This window comes from Colobus angolensis, unplaced genomic scaffold (genome assembly GCF_000951035.1).
Source record: "Colobus angolensis palliatus isolate OR3802 unplaced genomic scaffold, Cang.pa_1.0 Scaffold312, whole genome shotgun sequence".
Classification (NCBI taxonomy): Eukaryota; Metazoa; Chordata; class Mammalia; order Primates; family Cercopithecidae; genus Colobus; species Colobus angolensis.
Genome location: NW_012116400.1, coordinates 2,031,981 through 2,054,606, shown reverse-complemented (window position 1 = coordinate 2,054,606; position 22,626 = coordinate 2,031,981). Strand labels below are relative to the sequence as shown.

General features: G+C 36.4%; 1 protein-coding gene across 1 annotated transcript in view; it reads left to right on the top strand.

Moving 5' to 3' along the window:
* DCC (DCC netrin 1 receptor) overlaps positions 1-22,626 on the top strand; it is a 1,279,089-nt gene that overhangs the window by 580,097 nt on the left and 676,366 nt on the right. Inside the window, exon 3 of the mRNA XM_011950993.1 lies at positions 13,434-13,718. Within this exon, the coding sequence (XP_011806383.1) occupies positions 13,434-13,718 (285 nt within the window). The remainder of the gene's footprint in view (positions 1-13,433; positions 13,719-22,626) is intronic.

The following is a 22,626-nucleotide window of genomic DNA, read 5'->3' as shown; positions in this document are numbered from 1 at the left end:
TGATATAACTGGACCCAGGAGAATGACCCCACAACTGAAAGAACTGAAAGATTTTTATGAAGGATGATTTACTATTCTTCAATGTACTGACATTTTTCTACAGCCCAATGATTGCTGGGGTGTAAGTACAGAACAAAATATGTTGAGATAAAAGATCATTTCAGGCTTTTGTGGTGAACTTTGATTCTGGTGAGTTTGAGACACATTTCAAACTATAAACTTTAGCATCAAACATCGTCATTTCCCCTTCAAGTGGCTATTATATCTGGTTATTCTGGGTCAGGTTATCAAAAACTTGGTAATTCTTAAACAAGTTTTGATTTTCTCAGAGTCTCAGTAGAAAAGGTTGAAAATCACACAAGTTATGCAGTTAAGCAGAAATATTTTGGTTTTCCATTTTCATTGTGCAAAGGCATTTTATTAGCTCCAATTTTCCCCCAGTAGGTACTTCTAAATGGAAATTAAAATTATGTAGATTTACCAGAAGTCTTTAATCTAAATTATTATTTCTGTTGGGATTTCTGGCTTCTCATCTTACAAAGTAGATTTTATGGGGAGGAAAAATATATCAAAATTATGAGAGGAAAAATTGACTCCTTTTGATATATTTGATGTGAATCTTAGCTATTACCAAATTAACTTTAATGAATTATATAATATGGAATAGAGGCTTTGAGCAGACACTACTCTGTCTACTGCCTCCTTGCAATGAAAACTTTTTTCGTTTAGGCTTCTCCCTTTTTTTTGGCTCTGTCTACAGATTTTGAATATAGCACTCAGGCACATATGGTTGGCAGGAAAAGAAATCATTTATTTTGAGAAGAGGGTAGTCCTACCAAACAATGTAGAGTAAAAAGTATTGCCAGAGAATCTCAGCAGGGCCATCTACAGCCACATAAAGGCAAAACCTTATATTGAACCTAATACAGTGCCTGGTATGTATTCAATGACTGCCACTGGTAAGAAGAAAAATAGGAACTTCAGCTAATAGATTGTCAGGTAGAAGATAATTTAATCCTTTGGGTAATTTGATCCTTTGGGTAACATGCTCAATTAAAAGTTTGAAACAATTATAACCCAATAAATTCTTGTTTCACTGACCTTTGAAATGAACAGAAAAATGTCTTGTCAAGTTTCTCTGTTTATGAAAATCCTTGTTGTTTGGGCTTTGTAACGTTTCATTCAGAAAATATGCCGGATGTGAATTCTGTATTCCTACCCTGGAATTCCAAAATCGAGAAGAGTGAATCATTTTCTGAACAGTAACTGGACTTACCTATAACATAGCACAACTTGCTACATAACATGATATATTAATATAGCAGAAACATACGTTACTATTTGTTCATTAATTTGGGTATTAGTCAATGTTTATTGAGTGCTACTGTGTACCTAGGGAACAATACCAAAACATAGGAGTCATAGATTCCCCCCCACCCCATGAAGATCACAGTACTTCTGCAGTCAAAACACACAAGACTTACAATACAATTTTAAAAAAACAGTATCAGCCTCTCTTATGAAGTAGAAAAAACATAACTTTTCGAACTCCTCACTGCTTCCCATTATTTGCTGACTTACTTGCCATCTCCAAAAACATGTGTGGTCTTTAGATTCACTGTTTTTTTTTTTTTTTTACACATGTTGCTTCTCTGTCTAGAATATCCTTTTGTATCTTGGGCACCTGGTGAACTCCCATTCTTTATTCAAGACCCAGCCATAGTCCACCATTTTTGAAGTTCTTTTCTGATTATTGATTTCCCAGTAGGCATCACTGACGATTATTCTATCTTTCCTCCACCAGTGTCTTTCATTTTTATCACAGTGCACTATGTTATATATTTGCCTTTCCTACTAGACTATGAATTCTTTGAGGAAAGAAACTGGTACTGTTCATCATTGTATTCCTCAGGCAATTAGGATGATCCCTGGCACATACTAGATGTCCAACAAATGCTGACTGACTCTATTACTCTGGGTTATCCAGAAACAGAACACACACACACACACATGCATAAACACAATGTAAGTATGTATTTATATTTTATATATTATATACAATATATAGGATCTATCCATCTATTTAGAAAGATAAGTAGAGAAAGAGATTGATCACAAGGAATTGGCTCACATGATTCTGGAAGCTAAGAAGTCCTAGTATCTATAATTGGCAAGCTCTGGAGACCCAGGAGATGTGATGGTATAGTTCCAGTTAGAATCTGAAGGCCTCAGAACCAGGAGACTTAATGGTGAAAGTTCCAGTTCAAGTCTGAGTTCAAAGGCAAGAGAAGACTAATGCCCCAGCTCAAGCAGTCAGGCAGAAAATGAATTTTCTTTCATTCTGCTTTTTGTTCTATTCAGGCCTTTAATGGATTGGACAAAGCCCACTCACATTGGGGAAGACATTGTTTTGTTCAGTCTATTGCTTTAAATTTTAATTTTATCTAGAAACAACCTTATAAACACATCCAAAATAAGGTTTGGCCAAAAGGCTGGGTGCCTCATGGCCCAGTCAAGGTAACACATAGAATTAGTCACCACACTGACTGAGTGAATGAATGGGTGATCTGGGAATTCCCATTAAGTAATGCAGTCAGTGCAGGTAGGGGTGCATGAAAGGAGATCCTAGATAAAATAGGGAAAGGGTGGTGACAGTGATGTGATGAAAAACAGAAATCATACCAACTTAGAGTTTGCTTTTCTGCTTTTGAAGGATTTGCTTGTCCTGAATTGTACATACTTTCAAGTAGGCCCAACAAATATCAGCCATATTCACAATCAACTTTTACGAGTGTTGCAACCATTCATTAGCCATGTGTAATGAGATTTTTTGCTTAATAGAAAGCCTCAGCCTTAATTCTGTCAAACTATTCATTACTATTGATTATAAACCAATCTCAGGTTTTTGTAATAAGAATTTTATCTGCAGAAGAGAGAATTAAAATTATTGTCAAAGCTTGTGGAGGTAAACATGTCTTCATGAAATCAATATGCTCATGAAGAGTTGCTTGCAAATTTCACTGAATATAATGCACTGAATAGAGTGTTAGAAACATTAGGAAAGTTTCCTTTTGTATTTTTAAAGATATGTGTGTTTTAGAAAAAAATGAGAAATGTAATTTTCACTCATTTAAAAAATGTCAACATAATTTTCTATGGATATATAATGTTATGTACAGTGAGTATACTATAATTTGCTTAACCAATTACCAATTGTGCAATTAGCCCATTTTATATTTTTACTAATTTAAATAACGATGTTAAATACATATGTAACTTTTTTCTTTGTATATTTATATGTGGATTCCTAGAAGAAAAATTATTGGGTTAAAAGGTTTGTGTGTTTGTTTCGAGACAGAGTGTTGCTCTGTTGCCCAGGCTGGAGTACAGTGGCACAAACTTGGCTTATGGCAATCTTGGCCTCCTGGGCTCAAGTGATCCTCATGCCTCAGCCTCCTGAGCAGCTTAGAATTACAGGTGCACACAACCACACGGCTCATTTTTGTATTTTTAGTTGAGTAGAGGTTTCACCTTGTTGTCCAGGCTTGTCTCAAACTCCTAACCTCAGGTGATCCTCCCATTTAGGCCCCTCAAAGTGCTAGGATTACAGGTGTGAGCCACTGTACCCAACCGTGGTTAAACTGTTCTGATGCAAATTTTCAAGTCACTTTACTAAGGTGGTGCATCAATTCACACTTTCAGAAGTATTGTTAATTATCATTTTAAGAGGTTTGCACCACTGATAGGCTAAGGTCCTATCTCATTTTTATTATATTTTCAGTTTTGATTATTAGTGAATATTTGTCTACATTAGAAATTTAAAGAACTTCTATAGAAAACCTTCCATTAAAGTAAAACAAGCAAATAAACTCCTAACTGATCTACATATTAAGTATGAGTCTGCATTTGGCTTCATGCATACTCACAGTTAAACAACCTCTTTCAGTCACCAAAGATGCCAGCAGAGCTAAGATGAAAAGTAGTTGCCACTATACATTATTTGCTATCTAGTACCTTCTGTAAGAAGGATTTCATTCTAACTTTCACATAAAGAAATGGCATTGATGTTCAATATAATTTGATTAGATTTTAAGAAGAATCTAGAAAGACAATACCATATGAGTTTGAGGAAGAGATGGTAAAACTCTATTATTTAACCTTGTGCTGAGAGTAGATATTATAATATAGCTTTAATGGAGGAAATAAAGTTATTAAAATGCTACCTAAAACAATGCTTCCCAAAACTGCCTCTGTTGACCCTATAATTAATCAAAGACATTGATGGGCCAAGCCAACTCATGCTTGTCTGATTGCTGATAATGAAATCAAGAAGAGAAGGGCTGTTAGGACATGTTGTAGTTCATGTCTGATCACCACCTCCAGGGGAAAGCTGGGTGGGGGCTGAAATCCAGTTCTGGATTTACTGGGTGATTCTGTGCAGTGCCTTTATAAAATTCATTCCCTCAGAGGCAGTACCCTTTCCTAATTATTACAATGGCAAAGTATGAACCGCCAGAGATCCTGAGGATGTTACCAAGAAGGATGATTCCAGAGAATACTGAATTACTCCATGGCTTTGAAGGCCAGTTAAGTAATAAGCTAGCAATGCTTGTAGGTGAGATTATGATAGACCAGCCTTTAAACTGGCTCTTGGTCATAGGGATTATAGGGATCCACAAATGGCATCTGGTTCTAGGTCTCATGTATAGTCAGCCTTTCATCACTTCAAGGATCTGGGACAGTACCAACACTACAGAAGATGTTATATTGGACAAACCCCAAAGATGATTCTGAGAAAGACTTAGTTGATGGCATTACTCCTTACCTATTTTTGGCCTAGGGCAATAGCTCATCGTGCGCTGCTAAGCTTGCAGAGCTGGACAAACTGACTGGGTAATCTGGCTATACTGTTTTTCTTTCCCTTTGACATCCTTTAGAGGTTTAGTCATTTGGCCATGTGATTGCTTCTTATAAGATCACACACTGGGTGAACATGGCTGGCCCTTACCAGGCACGCTTACCAGAACTTCCTTTGCAATGTCCACCACAGAACAATTGCTCTTCAGCCAACCACCTGGGAGTCCATAATTTTGCCAGTGAAAATGAAGCAAGAATAAAAAGGAGTGGGAGAGAAAAAAGAGAAATGATAGCTCACAGAGGGATGTGGCAAGTACAGGCCAAAATGAGCTTCTAGCAAATACCCTGCATATCCTTTATTGGCCTTCTGGCTGTTTTTTGAAAAGGACTAATTCTAGAGAACTTCACTTTGGATTGCCTCTATTCTCTGCCCTTTGGCTAATTTGAGAATTAAAAAGGGCAGAGGAGGTCTGGCTTTGAAGGGATGTAACCTTCAGGCTTTAATTTGGAGCAAACAAAGCATTTACAGCAGCTCTCCTCTGGCAGTTGCAGAGTATTACCACACTGCTGAATATTTAAAAGCAAGGCCTGTTTCCAACCCCAAGGTCTGTCCCCCAATTGATAAGTCTCTTTTTATTAAATGAACTTTAATTACTTAATAATTAGACCTTCCACAGGAGAAGATGTGGATCCTGATAGTCTGCCAACCAGGCTAGAGGGCAAATCGGAAGAATGTGCTATTTTCAGATTAGAATTTAAAAGAAGGAACAGGCCCATTCTGGGGGTGTGGGTGGAGGAGAGACCTCCCTAGAGGCGGCAAGTCTTGGCATAAACCCGGACTGTAAAATGCTTTATTTCCACTTTTGCTTGAAAACTAAAGTACTTTAGAATTAAATGAGAGCACACCTCAAAAATATTCAAACTTTCTGACTGTCTGGATCTGATGGAAAGATTTCTCGTCGTCTATGCAGTGTGTGTATGCTTGGGTGGAAGGGTAGGGAGAGACTATTGTTCTCCTTATTTTAATTCCGAGAGCTAACACTTCTGATGTCCCTACAGATTTAGCAGCTTTCCATTCATTGCCATGGTGATTTTTTACCTCATTTTTTTTAGCATCACAAAGAAAAAGCCCAAATGAAAAATGTTTGCTGCTTTTGCTATTAACATTTCTACTGCCTGGTGACAGCAAATATTTGGGTTGTGCCTAGCTTCTGAGGAAATATGTATTGGTCTGAGATTGATGGCCGCAGCCATTGCCCAGGCTGTCCCAGCTGGGTGGGGGCTGGCCCTGAGACCACTGATAACTTTGTTCCTGAGGACAGTGATTTGAAAGGAGGATGAGGAAATCCCATTCAAAATGTCTACTGATTTACAGCTGAACTGTATGTGGCTTAGATAATATTTTCACAAATGCCTTACGAATAGCCTGTCCACCCCTCACCACTGCCACCCCCGACCCCAGTCTCTTCAAATGAAATGATTTATTAGTCTCAGCTCTTTTCTGCTTTCCTGAAAAAAATCACTGCTTTTCCCTTCTCTTATTATTTATTTATTTTTCAAAGACAGGGTCTCTCTCTGCCACCCAGGCTGGAGTGCAGATATGTGATCATAGCTTACTACAGCATCGAGCTCCTGGGCTCAAGTGATCCTGCCACCTCAGCTTCCTGAGTAGCTGGGACTACAGGTGTGCACCTCCAGCCTTGGTTAATTAAAACAATTTTTTTAAATTTTTTTTATTTTGAGACAGAGTTTCGTTCTTGTTGCCCAGGCTGGAGTGTAATGGCACAATGCCGGCTCAAAGCAACCGCACCTCCTGGGTTCAAGTGATTCTCCTTCCTCAGCCTCCCAAGTAGCTGGGATTACAGGCATGCACCACCACGCCCATCTAATTTTTTGTATTTTTGGTGGAGACGGGGTTTCTCCATGTTGGTCAGGGTGGTCTCGAACTCCTGACCTCAGGTGATCTGCCTGTCTCAGCCTCCCAAAGTTCTGGGATTACAGGCGTGAGCCACCACCACCGGCCTTAAAACTTTTTTTTTTTTTTTTTTTTAATAGAGACAGACTCTCTCTATCTTGACCAAGTTGGTCTCAAACTCCTGTCCTTCAGTGATCCTCCCACCTTAGACTGCCAAAGTGTTGGGATTACAGGCACAAGCCACCACTCCAAGGCTCCTCTAACTAACTCTTCATGCTTTCCTAGTTATTGCTAGTGTTTCCTAAACTTTCCAATGTTTAGGGTCTGGAATATTTGCTTAAACTGATTATCTTAACAATGATACATATTTTTCATTCAACATATATTTGATGGCCAACTATTTGCCATACACCATGCTAAGTGTTTACAGTATAGAATAAAATAAACTTGGCTCTGGCCCGGCACGGTGGCTCATGCCTGTAATCGCAGCACTTTGGGAGGCCGAGGATAATAGGGTCAGGAGATCTAGACCATCTTAGCTAACATGGTGAAACCCCGTCTCTACTGAAAACAAAAAATTAGCCAGGCGTGGTGGTGGGCGCCTTTAGTCCCAGCTACTGGGGAGGCTGAGGCAGTGTGTGAACCCAGGAGGCAGAGCTTGCAGTGAGCCGAGATCGCACCACTGCACTCCAGCCTGTGCCACAGAGCGAGACTCCCTCAAAAAAAAAAAAAAAAAGGAAAAGAAAAGAAAAAAAGAAAGACTCGGCTCTGATTTGTGGAATTTACAGATTAGTCTAGATGATGGCTATCAAATAAGTACTGGAGATAAAACCTGTAGGACAACTGGTTCTATCCAGACTTGGGGGAAGCTGCTATGAGGAAGTGAGAATTCTGATACTGCATTGGACTATTAAGTCTCAGGTATTCAAACACTCTGTTACTGAAGAGCTGCAAATAGAGTAAAACCTTTACTCTTCCTTGCATGGATAGTTAATAAATGTTCTAGGAACAAATTGGGGTTACGGCTGTTTAACAGGCATTGAGCAACACTTAACAAAGTAACATATAAGTAGACTCCTAATGAATCCTTTTAGTGTTAACATTAGTATTACGGAACAATGGAAGATCCTTTTCAGGACTCAAAATAACAAGGTAAGACCCATTTCTCTATGGCAGTCTCATAATGACTCTATAGCTCTTGCTAATAGCACTCAATGCTTACTATATAACTATAGTTAGAACTGTTGACATCAAAATGTTTGATGCTGAAGCCCAGGCACTTTTACTGTGTATTAATCACTTATCAAATTTGAATGAAAACTGTCTTTATCATTTCTAAGGAGATTAAACAGAGCTTCCATATGTGTCTGACTTTTCCATATATAAACCAAAATGTTCCTTCCTTTCTATAGTTTCTCACTAATAAGTTCTGATCTTTGTTAATGTATGGAGATGCAGATAATATGGAAATCTGTAAGGTGGCTTGTGTGGGACACTTCCAGCAACACCATGTGTTCTGTATTTAAAACTGCTGTAACATCTTGGGCCAGGCTAGGTGTGAAGGTAGGAACTTTGAAATTCATTCTTGAAAACAACCTTTTCCTAGGCTAACAAGGTAAGCCCTCCGAAATCACCAAAAATAGTTTGTGTGCTATTTTTAATAGCAAAGTACTTCAGGCTGAAATCTGTCTATGGGAATTCAACATACTAAACAAAAAAGTGTACTCAGTACAGTACTGCTACTTGAGGGTTGAGGAGTAAAGAGTATTGACATATAAAAGAAAGTCTTTTTGAAATAGTTTTGTTTATGTCATGAAAATAAGGTATTTTAAGAAGTATAATAATTCAGTACTAAACCTTTAAAAATAACGATCATGGGCTGAGTACAGTGGCTCACGCCTGTGATCCTGGCACTTTGAGATATCAAGGTTGGTGGATCATTTGAAGTCGGGAGTTTGAGACCAGCCTGGCCAACATGGTGAAACCCTGTCTCTACTGAAAATACAAAAATTAGCTGGGCATGGTGGCATGCACCTGTGGTCCTAGCTACTTGGGATACTGAGGCAGGAGAATTGCTTGAACTGAGAGACAGGTTGCTGCGAGCTGAGATCGTGCCACTGCACTCCATCCTGGGCAACAGAGTAAGACTCGTGCTCAAAAAACAAAAAGAAAAGAAAAAATAACCATACTATAAACATTTGAAATAGTTTGGTACCAGTTCCATCTAGAAAGTGGAGATAATAATACTTCCTTAAAGAGCCATTGCAAAGATTAAATAAGGTCATTTATAAAGGTGCTTAAAATGGCATAAATGATAAAACTGAATCTGTTCCCAAAGTCATCTAGCTTGTTAAATAATGAAGCAGAGAAGTGACTCTAGGTAATCTCATTATTCCAAACTGCTACAGAGTATGTTGGAAAGTGACAGAGCCAAAGCTCAAATCCAACTTTCAAAATTTGGATGTCTGCAATACTCTATTTAAATCTTTAGAGTCACATAGAACCTCAGCCAGTATTTGTGTATTTTTTTCTTTCAGTAAATATTTGATATACTTCACAGAAATAAAATAGAAAACATTCACACAAATGTAGAAATACTTTTAAGCTTTTATTTATACACTTAACTTTTTATAGTATCTGCAAATTGTGAGTACCATAAAAATTTTAAAGGTGGAGTGATGATTTCCAGTAACTAAGACTAGGAAAAAGGGAGAGATTTTTGACTGAGTGCCTAAAGCATGACTAGAGATTTGATAGGTAAATGTTAGGAAAGAGGATGTTCCTTTTTAGAGGAAGTTCCATGAGAAATACAGCCAAGAGGAAAACATGTTTAGGACGTCTAAAAGTTCAATAGATCTGAGAATTGTTTTGCAGAAGTTGTGGAAAATGAGCCTGAAAGGCACATTGTGCTAGATACATGCGCATATATTAAACAAAAAACCATTTGCCTGGTTTTGTGGCAAAAGACAATGCCAGCACACTTTGGGAACTTCAAGATTTCCAGAGTGAAGCAAAAACTTTAGTGATGTAGGAGCACTGATGTTTTGACTGTTTGGAGTGCATTTGAGTGAGAAAAACATAAAGATAGGAAGACCATTGCTGCTCTGATTACAATGGATCAGATGTGGCCTAATGAGTCTGCACCAGGCTTTTTCCATGAACGGGCTGTTGTTGAGCAGGTAAGTATTTTTCACAAGCATCTAGTCAAAATTATTCCTGTATCTTTCTCTGGATGAAGCTTGGGAATCGTTTGTATTGCATGAGAACATTAAATGACTTTAATGAAAATACAGTATTTCATATATATGAGTTATAGTGAGTTTATTGTCCATTGCTAGATATTCATACACATGCCTTGAAACTATAGTACTAAGTTGACAGCCTATAACTTCTTCTTCTTTTAAGACTGTTGCTGGGCTGTTATATCACCATGAGATGTAAGTGCTAACATTTAGCACAATATTGGGAGCGCTAAGTCAAGCCTTATAGAGCCTTATAAACTTAGAATTGCTTTTGAATGTGTAGAGTTTCCCATTTAGAGACAGAAAGAAAAGACTGCATCATGTTTGTAATTTCTCACTATGACAAATAATCAACTATGTGAAATTTTCAGACATTGCCTTGTTAACTTTTAAACAAGATGCAGTTCTGACTCTGGCTTGTTAAGATTTGAAATCATCACAGAGTGCATGCAATTCTATTAGCCAATTCTATTAAGTCTAATTATATTAATATGCAATCCCAACCTTTGTATTAAATTCTTCCAGGTAGATGAAGTTTACATAGGAAACCAACTGTTGAATATCGGTTTGAATTACTATTTCATTTTACATATTCCAGGCTGTAAAACCTACTTGGAAATACATTTTTGAATGCAATAGACATTCGGTTGTAAAATAGATGTTTTATTTTCTATTTTAGTATTTCTTTTTTTGAGACAGGTTCTCACCCTCTTGCCCAGGCTACAGTGTAGTGGCACAGTCTTAGCTCACTGCAACTTCTGCCTCTGGGCTCAAGCGATCCTCCCACCTCAGCCTCCTGAGTAGCTGGAACCACAGGTGTGTGCCACCACACCTGGGTAATTTTTAAAAATTTCTTGTAAAGACTGCGTTTCATCATGTTGCCCAGGCTGGTCTCAAACTCCTGGGCTCAAGTGATTTTCCCGCCTTTGCCTCCCAAAATGCTGGGATTACAGGTGTGAACCACCATGAATAAATGGTTTAAATGCTTTAAATTTATCCAATGTGTGTAACTTCAAAAGAGCCATAAATCTGAATATATAAATGTCCAGATTGTTAAAATCAACTTAAAATTTTATTCTCACCTACATGTATTAAATATATAACTTGTGTGTATTGGAAAATTATTCCTGACTACATTTCCTTAACTGCAAAATAAAATACTAGGGATTACAACCAAGAAGAAAACTATTAAATAAAAATAAAATTTGTTTGAAACTCATTGCCCTACGTAAGCCTCACATCTATCACTACTCATTGCAGCTTTGGTTTGTGTGGTAGATACAGATCATGCTCTGTTTAAGTACATGCCTTAAATCCATACCTGAGCCAATCTGTAGTAGATTAACGTACTTCTTTGGAATAAACTAGCAAGACTATCTAATGCAGACAGTCTGAAAACTGGATTTTGAGCAGTAAGCCTGGGTACCTGTTAACTAATTCCTTTTGTTCTTCACCCAGTGGTAGATGCAGCACAGACACAGATCAGTTCTTCTAACTGAAAAAGAATAAAATTAGGCAAGTGGCTGGCGCCCCCTGTAGGTAAACTGTAGTGTTTATTCAGGTATCCCCGTGGATCCAGATTTCAGAGCCTTAGTTTAAGAATCAGCTGAATAATTTTATAATATATATGTGAGGGACAAATTAATATTTGCATCAATATTAAGGTTTTTGCATGGTATAGCATTAATAATTCTTACAAAGAACAATCTTAATATTGCAACTCTAGAATTGCAGGTCTATTTCTGTGGATATAGCTATAATGAGTGATAACCTTCAGCAGCTTGTACCTAACCCACATATAATTTTGGTCTAATTTTATATTTCATAGATTCAGTTATTCTGTGGTCCAAAAACTCTAATCCCTAAAAGAGATGTAAAATTTCACCTTCACGTAGGGAAGGAAAGTGAAATAGCATCTCTATAGCATTGCTTATTGTCTCTCATATTAAATTATGATTTGACTCAGGTCATTTTGTGTTTACCCTTTCGGTCACAGCAAAATTTTTATCAGGTTGTGAGGAAAATTAAGATCATGAAAATTAATAGATGCAAATTCAAACTAAGGGTAATTAAAACTGAACACAGTAGAATTTTGTTTACTAAAGATTAATGAGACAATCAGATTTCTTGACAAAATTTAAACCTAGACCTGGGGAATGTTGACTTAAATTTATAAAATAAAAATCACAGTAACATAAAATATGATTAGTAAAACTTGACATGAACCCCAGACTGATGAATGGATCAAAGTTTATTGTTATATGTCCATACAATTAAAACAATTCTGAAATGACTCAAATGAATATAGAAATATCAGAATTTAACTGGGATGAATAGCAAACATTAATAATAATTAAAATTTAGTTGAATTTTCTCTAAAAAATAAACTTGCCAGTGGTCTTTCAATGATGGCATAAATGATACCAATAGATTTATTTGTAATCATTTAAAACACAAGAATTTCACGGTCAAAATTTAGGATCACAAATAACCACTCATACATAAAAGGGAGTGCAAGATGGCAAGGTGAAAACATCTACCTCTCTCATGTACAATGTCATGGCAGAGAAGGCTTATTTCTCACTATGCTTATGCTTGGTAATGGCCAGTTTCTTTTATTTTTTCCTTATATTTACTTCATTCATATGAATGCATCATTTTCACATGTTATTTCATATGAATATTGAAGTGACCATGTAAATTAGATATCCCATTTCATGGCCCAAAGAAACAAGTTTCCAAAGTATTCATATAGAATAGGTGGCTCAACTAGTCTAGAAACACAAGCTATTCTAATTCTGGCTTTTAAATCTTTTTCACTACACCACAGCCATAGCTGGCAAATGTGGATGAATATGTACCATAAGCAGTAAACCCTAAAAACAGTCCTTTGTTACTATAATTGGTGGTTCCTGTCATCCCTCTTTCTTGAAGCTGCTGTAGGTATGCCATATGACCAGTCCTTCATGAATCTTCATGACTACATAACGCTTTGTCCAAAGTGGGGTAACAGGAATTCTGTCCATAGGACCAGGATTCAGAAGAACAAATTTCTATCTGTAGGACTGTCACCTAGAAACTGAATTCGAATGTGGAATTTCACTTCTCTGAGCCTCAATTTCCTTATTTATAAAATTAGGCTGCTCTTATCTACTTTGTTTATTTTACAGGGCTGTTTTACTTACTAAGAAATAAGCTCTAGAGATGAATGGCAACGTCTTCATTACTTTTTAGCCTCTGAGCATACTGTAGTGCCAGACAGAAAATGTGGTAAAGTGTGAAGAGCAAATGAGATGATGTTTGAGAAAACAGCTTGTAAAATATAATTTTCTATAAAGAATACAAATGTGATTATTTTTACTGGCGATTATTGTGCCTTATTTGGAAGACTTACTCTTCCTTCTTTGTTTTTCTCCTAGGACCACTGAGGTTCCTTTCTCAGACAGAATCTGTCACAGCCTTCATGGGAGACACAGTGCTACTCAAGTGTGAAGTCACTGGGGAGCCAATGCCGACAATCCACTGGCAGAAGAACCAACAAGACCTGACTCCAATCCCAGGCGACTCTCGAGTGGTGGTCTTACCCTCTGGAGCACTGCAGATCAGCCGACTCCAACCAGGGGACATTGGAATTTACCGATGCTCAGCTCGAAATCCAGCCAGCTCAAGAACAGGAAATGAAGCAGAAGTCAGAATTTTATCAGGTATTGCAATGCTCTTTATTGCCTTCAGAATGATATTCTCTGCAGTAAGTTGAAAAACAATTTTTTCTGTAACAGATATTTGTAATGGTCGTAAGTTCTGTATTGTTCATTGTGTTTTGCTTTTTATTGTTACTTGCTTGCTTGCCAAAGCATTCAATGAAGTTGTGCCAAAAGCTGTTCTTTTTTTTTTTTTATGTCTTGAAGTTTCTGGAAAAACAGGTTATCTCTCCTTTATTCATTCACTTGTTCTATTACTATTTAGTGAGTGTTTCTTTGTGCAAGCCCCACTGGTAAGCATTTCTCACTTATTTTTTCATTTTCCTCTGATAACAGTCTAAGAGGTAGTTTTTATTCATTTCAAAGGAGGAAGGTGAAAACTTGCAATGTTAAGAACATTCCCTAAGTTAATATTGAACTATACATATAGGATATATATCATATATAGTTCGATATTAATCATATATAGTTCAATATTAAAATTAGGCTTATCTTACCTACTTTGTTAATTTTACAGGGCTGTTTTGTTTGCCAATGAATAAGCTCTAGAGATGAATGGCAACGTCTTCATTACTTTTTAGCCTCCGAGCATACTGTAGTGCCAGATAGAAAATGTGGTAAAGTGTGAAGAGTTCTCTTTTGTATATTCTGTACTTCATTAGTCACAGGGATACTGACTTAAATGTATCAATAACCATTGGCAACACTTACATTTCATCTACCAGGCAATGACAGAAGCAAAGCTAGCATTTATTCCCTAGAATAAATTTCCTAGCTAGATACACATACATACATCTATTTACATATCTATTACATACACAAAATTTTGAATATATGATATATATCATATGTGATATATGTCATACATATAGTATATATCATATTTACATGATATATAATATATAATTATCACATATATGTGATATATATCATATATATGATATATAGCTATAATATATGTATATATGTATTTTAGACCAGTATCTTACTCTGTTGCCCAGGCTGAATGCAGTGGTGTGATCACAGCTCACCGCTGCCTCAACTTCCCAGGTTCAGGTGCTCCTCCCACCTCAGTCTCAGTAGCTGGGACCACAGACTTGCAGCACCACACCTGGCTAAGTTTTTGTATTTTTTTGTGAAGAAGAGGTTTTACCCTGTTGCCCAAGCTGGTCTCAAACTCCTGGGCTCCAACAATCTGCCTGCCTAGGCCTCCCAAATTGCTGGGATTACAGGCATGAGTCGCTGCGCCCAGACTGAACAATCATTTACTTGTCCATTCACATGCTTATTTCTGAGAAGCACGGTGCTAAGCACGAGGAATATGGCAGTGACTAAAACTGTCCCAGAGCCTGGCTCATTAGAGTTCTGGGTGGATGCACACATGTAAGTAATTATAATAGGGTGTGATTGATATGATGGTAAAAAAAGTCATTTCTCTCCAACTCTTATTTTACTTTCTCTTCTCTGGCAAATCTCTAAGATACTGGCCTGATTTTGTGATTCTAAATAGTCAGGGTTGAATTGGATGTTCCCTAAGACCTCTTCTCTTCCAACAACCTCTACTGTAGTATACTCATGTAATGCCTAGTTTCTCTTTTAGCCAAACTTGTAAGACTGACTTAGATGCTCTTCTGAGAATCACAAAAAAGGCACACACTTGAGAAAGTGGAACTGACTACATCTCAAAGCATGGATGCTGGCTTCCGTCTCCATGCTCTTAACCGTGTATAGTTATCACAAGTACTTCAGCTATGCAGAGAGTAACATTCCTGTAATTCTAAAAGCAAATTGGCAATTCAATTGGAAGTTTCCAGGTGCTTTAATGAGGACATCTCTAAAACCTCTCTTTTGTGTATTCTGTACTCCATTAGTCACAGGGATACTGACTTAAATGTATCAATAAACATTGGCAACACTTACATTTCATCTGCTAGGCAATGGCAGAAGCAAAACTAGCATTTATTCCCAAAACATACATGCATCTATTTATGTATCCATTACATACACAAAGTTTTAAATATTTATATTCACATATTATTAATAGTGCATCTGTTGAGTATACCAGATAGGAAGCCAAGGTAAGCTGCATAGAAAATTGGCAAGAATATGTTTATCTTAATATGATAGGAAAGTCTGTCTTCCAGTGGTATTAAGGAATCAAGTTGAACTAACGAAATATTAAATTAGAAATGCAAAGTTTTAAAAGACACAGAGACATAATGAATCCCCATTTACCTTTCTTTGTTCACCTTGCAACAGCCATTTGCATTGTAAACCATGGAGATTTATTTAAAGCCAAATTTTGCTTTGTTAATTTGCCTAAAATAGAGACTATGTTGTACTTTTGAGATGTGTGAGCATTTCTTAGCTGAATTGAAACTGATAGTTTTGTAAATGCATCACATCAAATGAAGATTTTTATCTAAATTCTATGAATTCAAATATAAACTTTAGAAAAAATTATGAGTTAAGATAGTACATGAACGTGTGTGCACATGCATGCACATACACACACAAGTTATTGTTATACTTGGATAAGCCTATCTCGTAGGCTAGCTGTCAAGTAAAGAACCTGCTAAAGGAGAATGCGTTTAACACATCGTCAAGTTTACAAGTTGGTGTAGAGGTCAAATTCACAGACGCACAATAAGTACGAGACTGAGAGCATGAATAAGTGAGTGAATGAATGAATGGCAAATCTCTGCTTCTCTTAGTTGCCACTTAGGGTTCTCTCATTTTAAAAATCATGCTAATCCTTTCTGAATGAATTTCCACTCTCTCTAAGTACCGATGTGAGGCAGTAATAAATTACAGATATAATACATATGTGTGTATATGTGTGTATACATGTTAATACATATACGCACCTATACAAACATCATATTAGCGTGACTTAGGACTATTAAACATGGTACCAGAATGGTTAGAACTTTTGAAAAATATATTTTTTTCGGAGTCACTAAATTACCATATTGACTGATGAAGTAATTTATATCTTGCTTTAGTTGGAGACATAGATGTTAATGAAAAATTTGGCCACTTTCCCTAACATTCATTTTTACCATAGTTCATAAGAAGTGTTTGAATTGATGTGTATGTGGTTATAGTTATATAATTCTAAATAATATTTAATATACTTACTCAAGTCTGTGTGAAACTTATTTCAGGTTGCCTCTTTTATATATAAGGTGTCTTTTACCACCAAGTAACTGAGGTCTATTAAATTCAGAGTTTAACAAACAGTAGTTTTAAAGTGCTATCTTTCAGCAACCAGTTTCACTTTATTCATTAAATAAATACTTTATTCAATTAACTTTTGAATGAATCTTATATACCTGACATCCCGCTGGTTGCTAGGAATGAAATGTTGGAATACCATGCCCTACAAAAGCTTATAGTCCAATGGGGGAAATAGACAAAGCAAGTAGGCTGTGTTGTGAAAGAAGAAAACACAGAGCCACCACTACCCTCAAACGAGCCATACCAACAAGTAGTAGCTAGGCAAAGAGAAGTATACACCATGGAAAAAGAGCAGCGTGCACAAAGCATGAAGAAAATAGAGATCAAAACCTTTTCAGGCCAACTGTATACATTCTGACTGGCTCATAGGCAGGAAGCGATAAAGGGGAAGAAGCTGGAAGGAAGGGAATTAAATGGCAAGGAGGATGAGGTGGAAAGATCCAGAAATGATGTTTGATTTGGTCCTGGAAACATATCACAAGCGGCTTATGGGTGAGGGGATAGAATCCAGGCTCTGATAAAAGCTGGTTAATAGAACTTTTCATTGAGACTGGAAGTAGGAGAGTAGTGTTATTGTGTTTAAAACAAATTACAGATTTTTTTAGAAGGTATTTTCCCATAAAGTTTTATCTCTTCCAGATTAAAATAATTATGTCATTAAAGGTATGAAAATTAGTACCTAGCTTCATTTGTTGGTTAATGTTTTAAGACAAATTAAATTTTGGCTTTTGGAAATTATACATGTGTAACAGAATCAGTAATACATTGTTCTAAAGAATTTTTTAAAATATCAATAAGAAAACACTAAGTCAGAGTTGAGATGTTTTACAATGTCTGATTGTGTGTAATGGCGAACGTGTGATGAATGGAAGCAGCCCTTGTGGTTGTCAAGTTCACTTTGTTCATGTCACATCATGTCTGAGTGCCAAGCAGGAGACTGAATTGCAGAATTATAAATCTGCTTTGGGCACTAGATTGACTACAATTACTGGCCTATACAATGGAATTCTTATTTTAGTTTGCTTAATGGCCTAATTGAATTGATCAATTGGTAATTCAATGTATTGTTTAACTACAATTAGATGACTCTGAGCCCTGTATAGACCTGAACTAAATATTTATCTAAATAGAGACATTGGCTTTTAAAGAAATAAGTTAGACTAAAATATATATGATTTTTCTCTATTTTTATTGAAATAAATATTAGCAGAAACCATTCTAAAATCCATCTTATTTGAAAGGAAAATCCTGTCTGAAAGGAAAACAAATAGTTTTAGATTTTTCTTCATTGCTAAGAATTTATTCCTCAATGGTACATTAAACTTTTTAGTTTTGCTAAATATTACTTATATTTCAAAACGAATCTATTTTCTATAAAATAGGTTGTAGTTATAGAAAATAGATTCCATTTCTATGGAATAATGATCTGTATAACAAAGAGGACACTTTCTTCACTTTTAAAATTTATCATCAAGCCAGATGGTTAATTCATGTAGCCCTATGACTAACATAAGGCAGAGAAGGGCAAATTCAGGCACACAAATCTAGTTCCAAATGAACATAGACAAGGAACTAGTTGGGAAATTCAGAAGGTTTTTATAGATTATTATTTTATAGATCATAAGGGAAGAACTCTCTGTACATTGATTCCAGTAGATGATAAATCCAGAATGAGAAGTTGAGCTCACCGTATGGAGAGCCTGGAACCTCATGCCTAGGAATTTAAAGTTGATTCAATTAACTTTGTTGATGATTGGGCATCACTGAAGGTTTTTGAGCAATGAATGTACTGACATAAACATACACCCAAAAAATAAAAGGAAGTGAACAGCCCATTAGGTTAATGCATTACCTGATATTTTTGTCTCATATTTAACGTTTTTTATGCATTGTAGGATTTTCTCATAGTGTGTTTTCTTTATAAGAATCTAGTTTGAATAAAACTTTCTCCTATACCAGGGTATAAAAAGGGTGCACTTAGCCTTTCATAATTTAAGATGGATAAAATGGTTTCTCGTGCTCCTCTCATATATACCAGAAAAAAATGAAGTATATGATCATATTGTATGTAAGCCAGGTGAAGTCCATGTTTTCTAGATATATCAGATTTAATTCAGATGGCATGAAAAGGTCTGCATATGGACACTCACAATCCATTTTCCGTGGATTCTGCTCACATTGACTTAATATTGGCCAATTAATAAATACTAAAAATTCCCGACTTGAACTACTGTTATAGTAAGTAGTTAATATCATGGGGTCTGACACAGATTGATTAAGTACAAATCTTTGTTTCACCACCTGGTAACTGTACAATTTAGGGCATGTTACTTAATCTGAATCTTTATTTATCTTATAAAATGTAGCAAGTAATATCACATATTTCATAGGGTGGTTGTGAGGCTTGAGTTTGACAAGGCAAGTACAATGCCTGGAACCTCAAAGTCCTCAGTAGCTTAGCATTTTAGAGTTTCCAGTTTTAAATAAATCGATTTTCATGTCAAGATTATTTCTCTGGTAATAAATTACCTGATTTTGGATTCTGGGTCTCATAAGTATTAATTTATCTACTGGTAGTTCATTGCACATGCTTTAGGCTATTTATCTGTAATCCTGGTACATTTCTGCATTTTATTTTTACAACTAAGAGAAGTCAGAGTTTCCTGAAACTTCTTCCTCTCTAGTAACTTATTGTTACATGATTTTACGTTTCTCTACCTCTCTAGCAGCATTATTTTCCTTTGCTATACAATGTGGTACAAGAGGAACTGGTTTAGAAATAGGAGTCAGGAGATAAATAAGCTTGATAGTATTTGATCTTCATTGCCGGTGAACAAATCTAATCCTCTCAAACTGTTAGTTTCCTTATCTGTTAAGAGAAGGAATCAGCCTTTTCAAATCTTTTCACTACAAAGGATCTAATTTATTATTTCATTCCACGTTCACCCTCAACTCTGCCTTTACAATCCTAGACTTGAACAATTCGGGTCTGCAAGACGAAATCTAATCCTTAAAAGCCACAAGGCCATCCTATAACACAATAATTAATAAAAAATAGTTTTAAGTCAGTTTCTGCTGTCACACAAATCACACCAAAAGAAGACAGGATACCTTTTATTGTGTACAACTAAGTTCCACGTCATTCTGAGACCCTCTCCACACCGGATGATAACTTGAGCCTGCCCTCCTTGGTAGCTAGTGCTAGGCAGAGTACAGGAGTAAGCTGACAATCATGTTGTAGTGGATTTAGTTATAGTAGGTCAGGTCAGTTAACCATTGTGCGATAACCAAGGTAACCAGTCTTTCACATGGAGCTGGTGACATTCCCTTCAGATGTAACAAAGCCTCATATGTTGATAAGCCTAAACTGACTTACTGTGGATACATAGACCATTTCTGTTTGATTCTGAATTGAAACATAATTCTTTCTTTCCTAGTGCTCTTTGGGTGGACATCAGCAAGGCTCAGGATTCCAAGCTGAACATTTAAAAACTTGGGGACTGATTACATTTTTCTAGTCATGTCTGTCATTCTAAAATTGTGATCTCCCCCTCAGCAAATCTACCAGGTTTTTTTTTCTATTTTTATTATTGACCTTGAGTGATGTTAGATATGGGTTATATTATATTCTCTTAGCTACTATTTCCTGGTAAGTTACTATTTCCCATAAGTTCAAAAGCAAAAACAATGTATTTGAGATTGCCCTCCACGTAGAGGAATGAATATGTCTTGGAAAGGAGAGAACTTTTTTTTTTTCCCCAAGAGTCTAATGAGGACAAAATATGGTCGTTTCTGCATTTACTTATGAATGTGACATTTAACAGCCCTAGGTGGGTCATCTTAAGGGTGAGGCAATCATCCGTGACTCTCACATGAACAAGAAATCCTCCCTGAGGGTGTGTAGAAGCCAAACTTGTAACCCATGAAGCAAAAGTCACACACACAAAAAATAGTGAAAAGACCTGTAGAGCTTGCTTCCTTCTCTGGCCTCGTTTGCCGTCAATTTATTCCTGGAACATAAAAAAAGACAAATTTAGTCATAAATTATGGGCACACTTTTATTGATTCAACACTAGCAAAATGGGAAATAATCCAAATGCTTTGGTTCATGATCAAACAACAAGAGTCAAAATCACAAACCCACTGCTTTTCTGGAAAGTTTTTCATGCTGCTTTATCTATACATTATGAAGATTTTTGGATTCTCCAAACTAACTGACACATCATAATGGCAACATTTGTTTTCTGGGATTCTACTGTCAGCTGCAAAAAAGAAAAAAAAAAAATCTAAAAATAAAAAAAAAAATCACTTCCTTCAGACTTGCTACAAAATGAATCTGATATACTCAAAATTTGCTGTGAGACACAAGGGGTAGAAGCCATACGCCAGTGATAAGAATAGATGCTCTCCTTTCTTCCGCCAGACTCTAACTAGAAATAGCAATATGTATGTGTACATGGAGAAAGAAAGAGGAAATATGAACAGATGTAGGAATATTTACAGAGAGGGAATGTCATTTTTAGTACTGAATTGGTGTAAATGAGGAAGGAAAATAACAGAATCCTACAGTGGCGAATAAGAGCTCCTGAGAAATGACTCCTTTCTCCCTCCATGTTCAAAGCTCCTTGGCTTACATCCAGATGGAGGTTTTCATTTTTTTATTAAATAAATTCTGATTCCTGTGATCAGTTTGGATTTGGCTGGCTTTTCAATAAAGAATATTCTAAATGCAGAGTTAGAAGGAGTTTCATGGAATTTTTCACTCAGAGCACATATTAGAGTACCTACTGGTGTTTGAAGGCTCACAGTACCTGCTGAATTTTCTAAAACAGAGCTAGATGGGGGATGGCGAAGCAGCCAGCAGGTGAACAGTAGGTTAGCTTGAAATTGAGGATGCAGACAGAGCAAACCAGCTCTCTGAAGTCAAATTAATTTGTAACTCTTATGCCTGGGAAGAAATCAAAGAGAATACACCACAGTTGCCTGCAGTGCCCTTTCATTTCCATTTGGAAATGTGTCTGATATTCCATGGAGGCAGGAGTTTAATAAAGAAAACCAAGGAGTACACAATAAGGAAAAAAAGGCTTTTGCATTCAGAAAGCATAAAAATTAAAAGCAACTACTGGTTATTTTGAGGAAGACAGTTATTAAGTTGTGAAAACTGGTATTGTTTTTCTTGCCAACGCAGATGTCAGTAGTCCATAATTTAATTTCTCTATGTCTCAGTTATTCTTTAGATTCAGCGCCGTAAATTTGGTGTTGAGGTTCCTAAATAATTGTTTAGAGAAATGACCCTGTTAAAGGAAAGCCGTAGACATAAGCATAGCATTTATGCATGAGCATAAATTCTAGTTTACTCAGGATAGTTTTAATAATACCCAGTGTCCCAAAATAATTGTAAGGAGTGTTTTTTTAAGACTCTAAGAAGCGTCCCAGATTGGATACTTCATATGACCAATCAAGTCATCTACCATGAGGGGAAGATAAAATTGTGTGGCCCCAAAGGCATTTGGGAAACTCTATGAATATGGACAGTGAAATATGTCTCTCAGTAGGTCACACACACTCAAATAATTTGACCATTGTAATCTTTTAATCTTTTTTTAAAAATTCTTTAAAAAGGATATATTCTCTTCCTTTAATACATCTGCCCTTCTTTAGGGCATGGGGC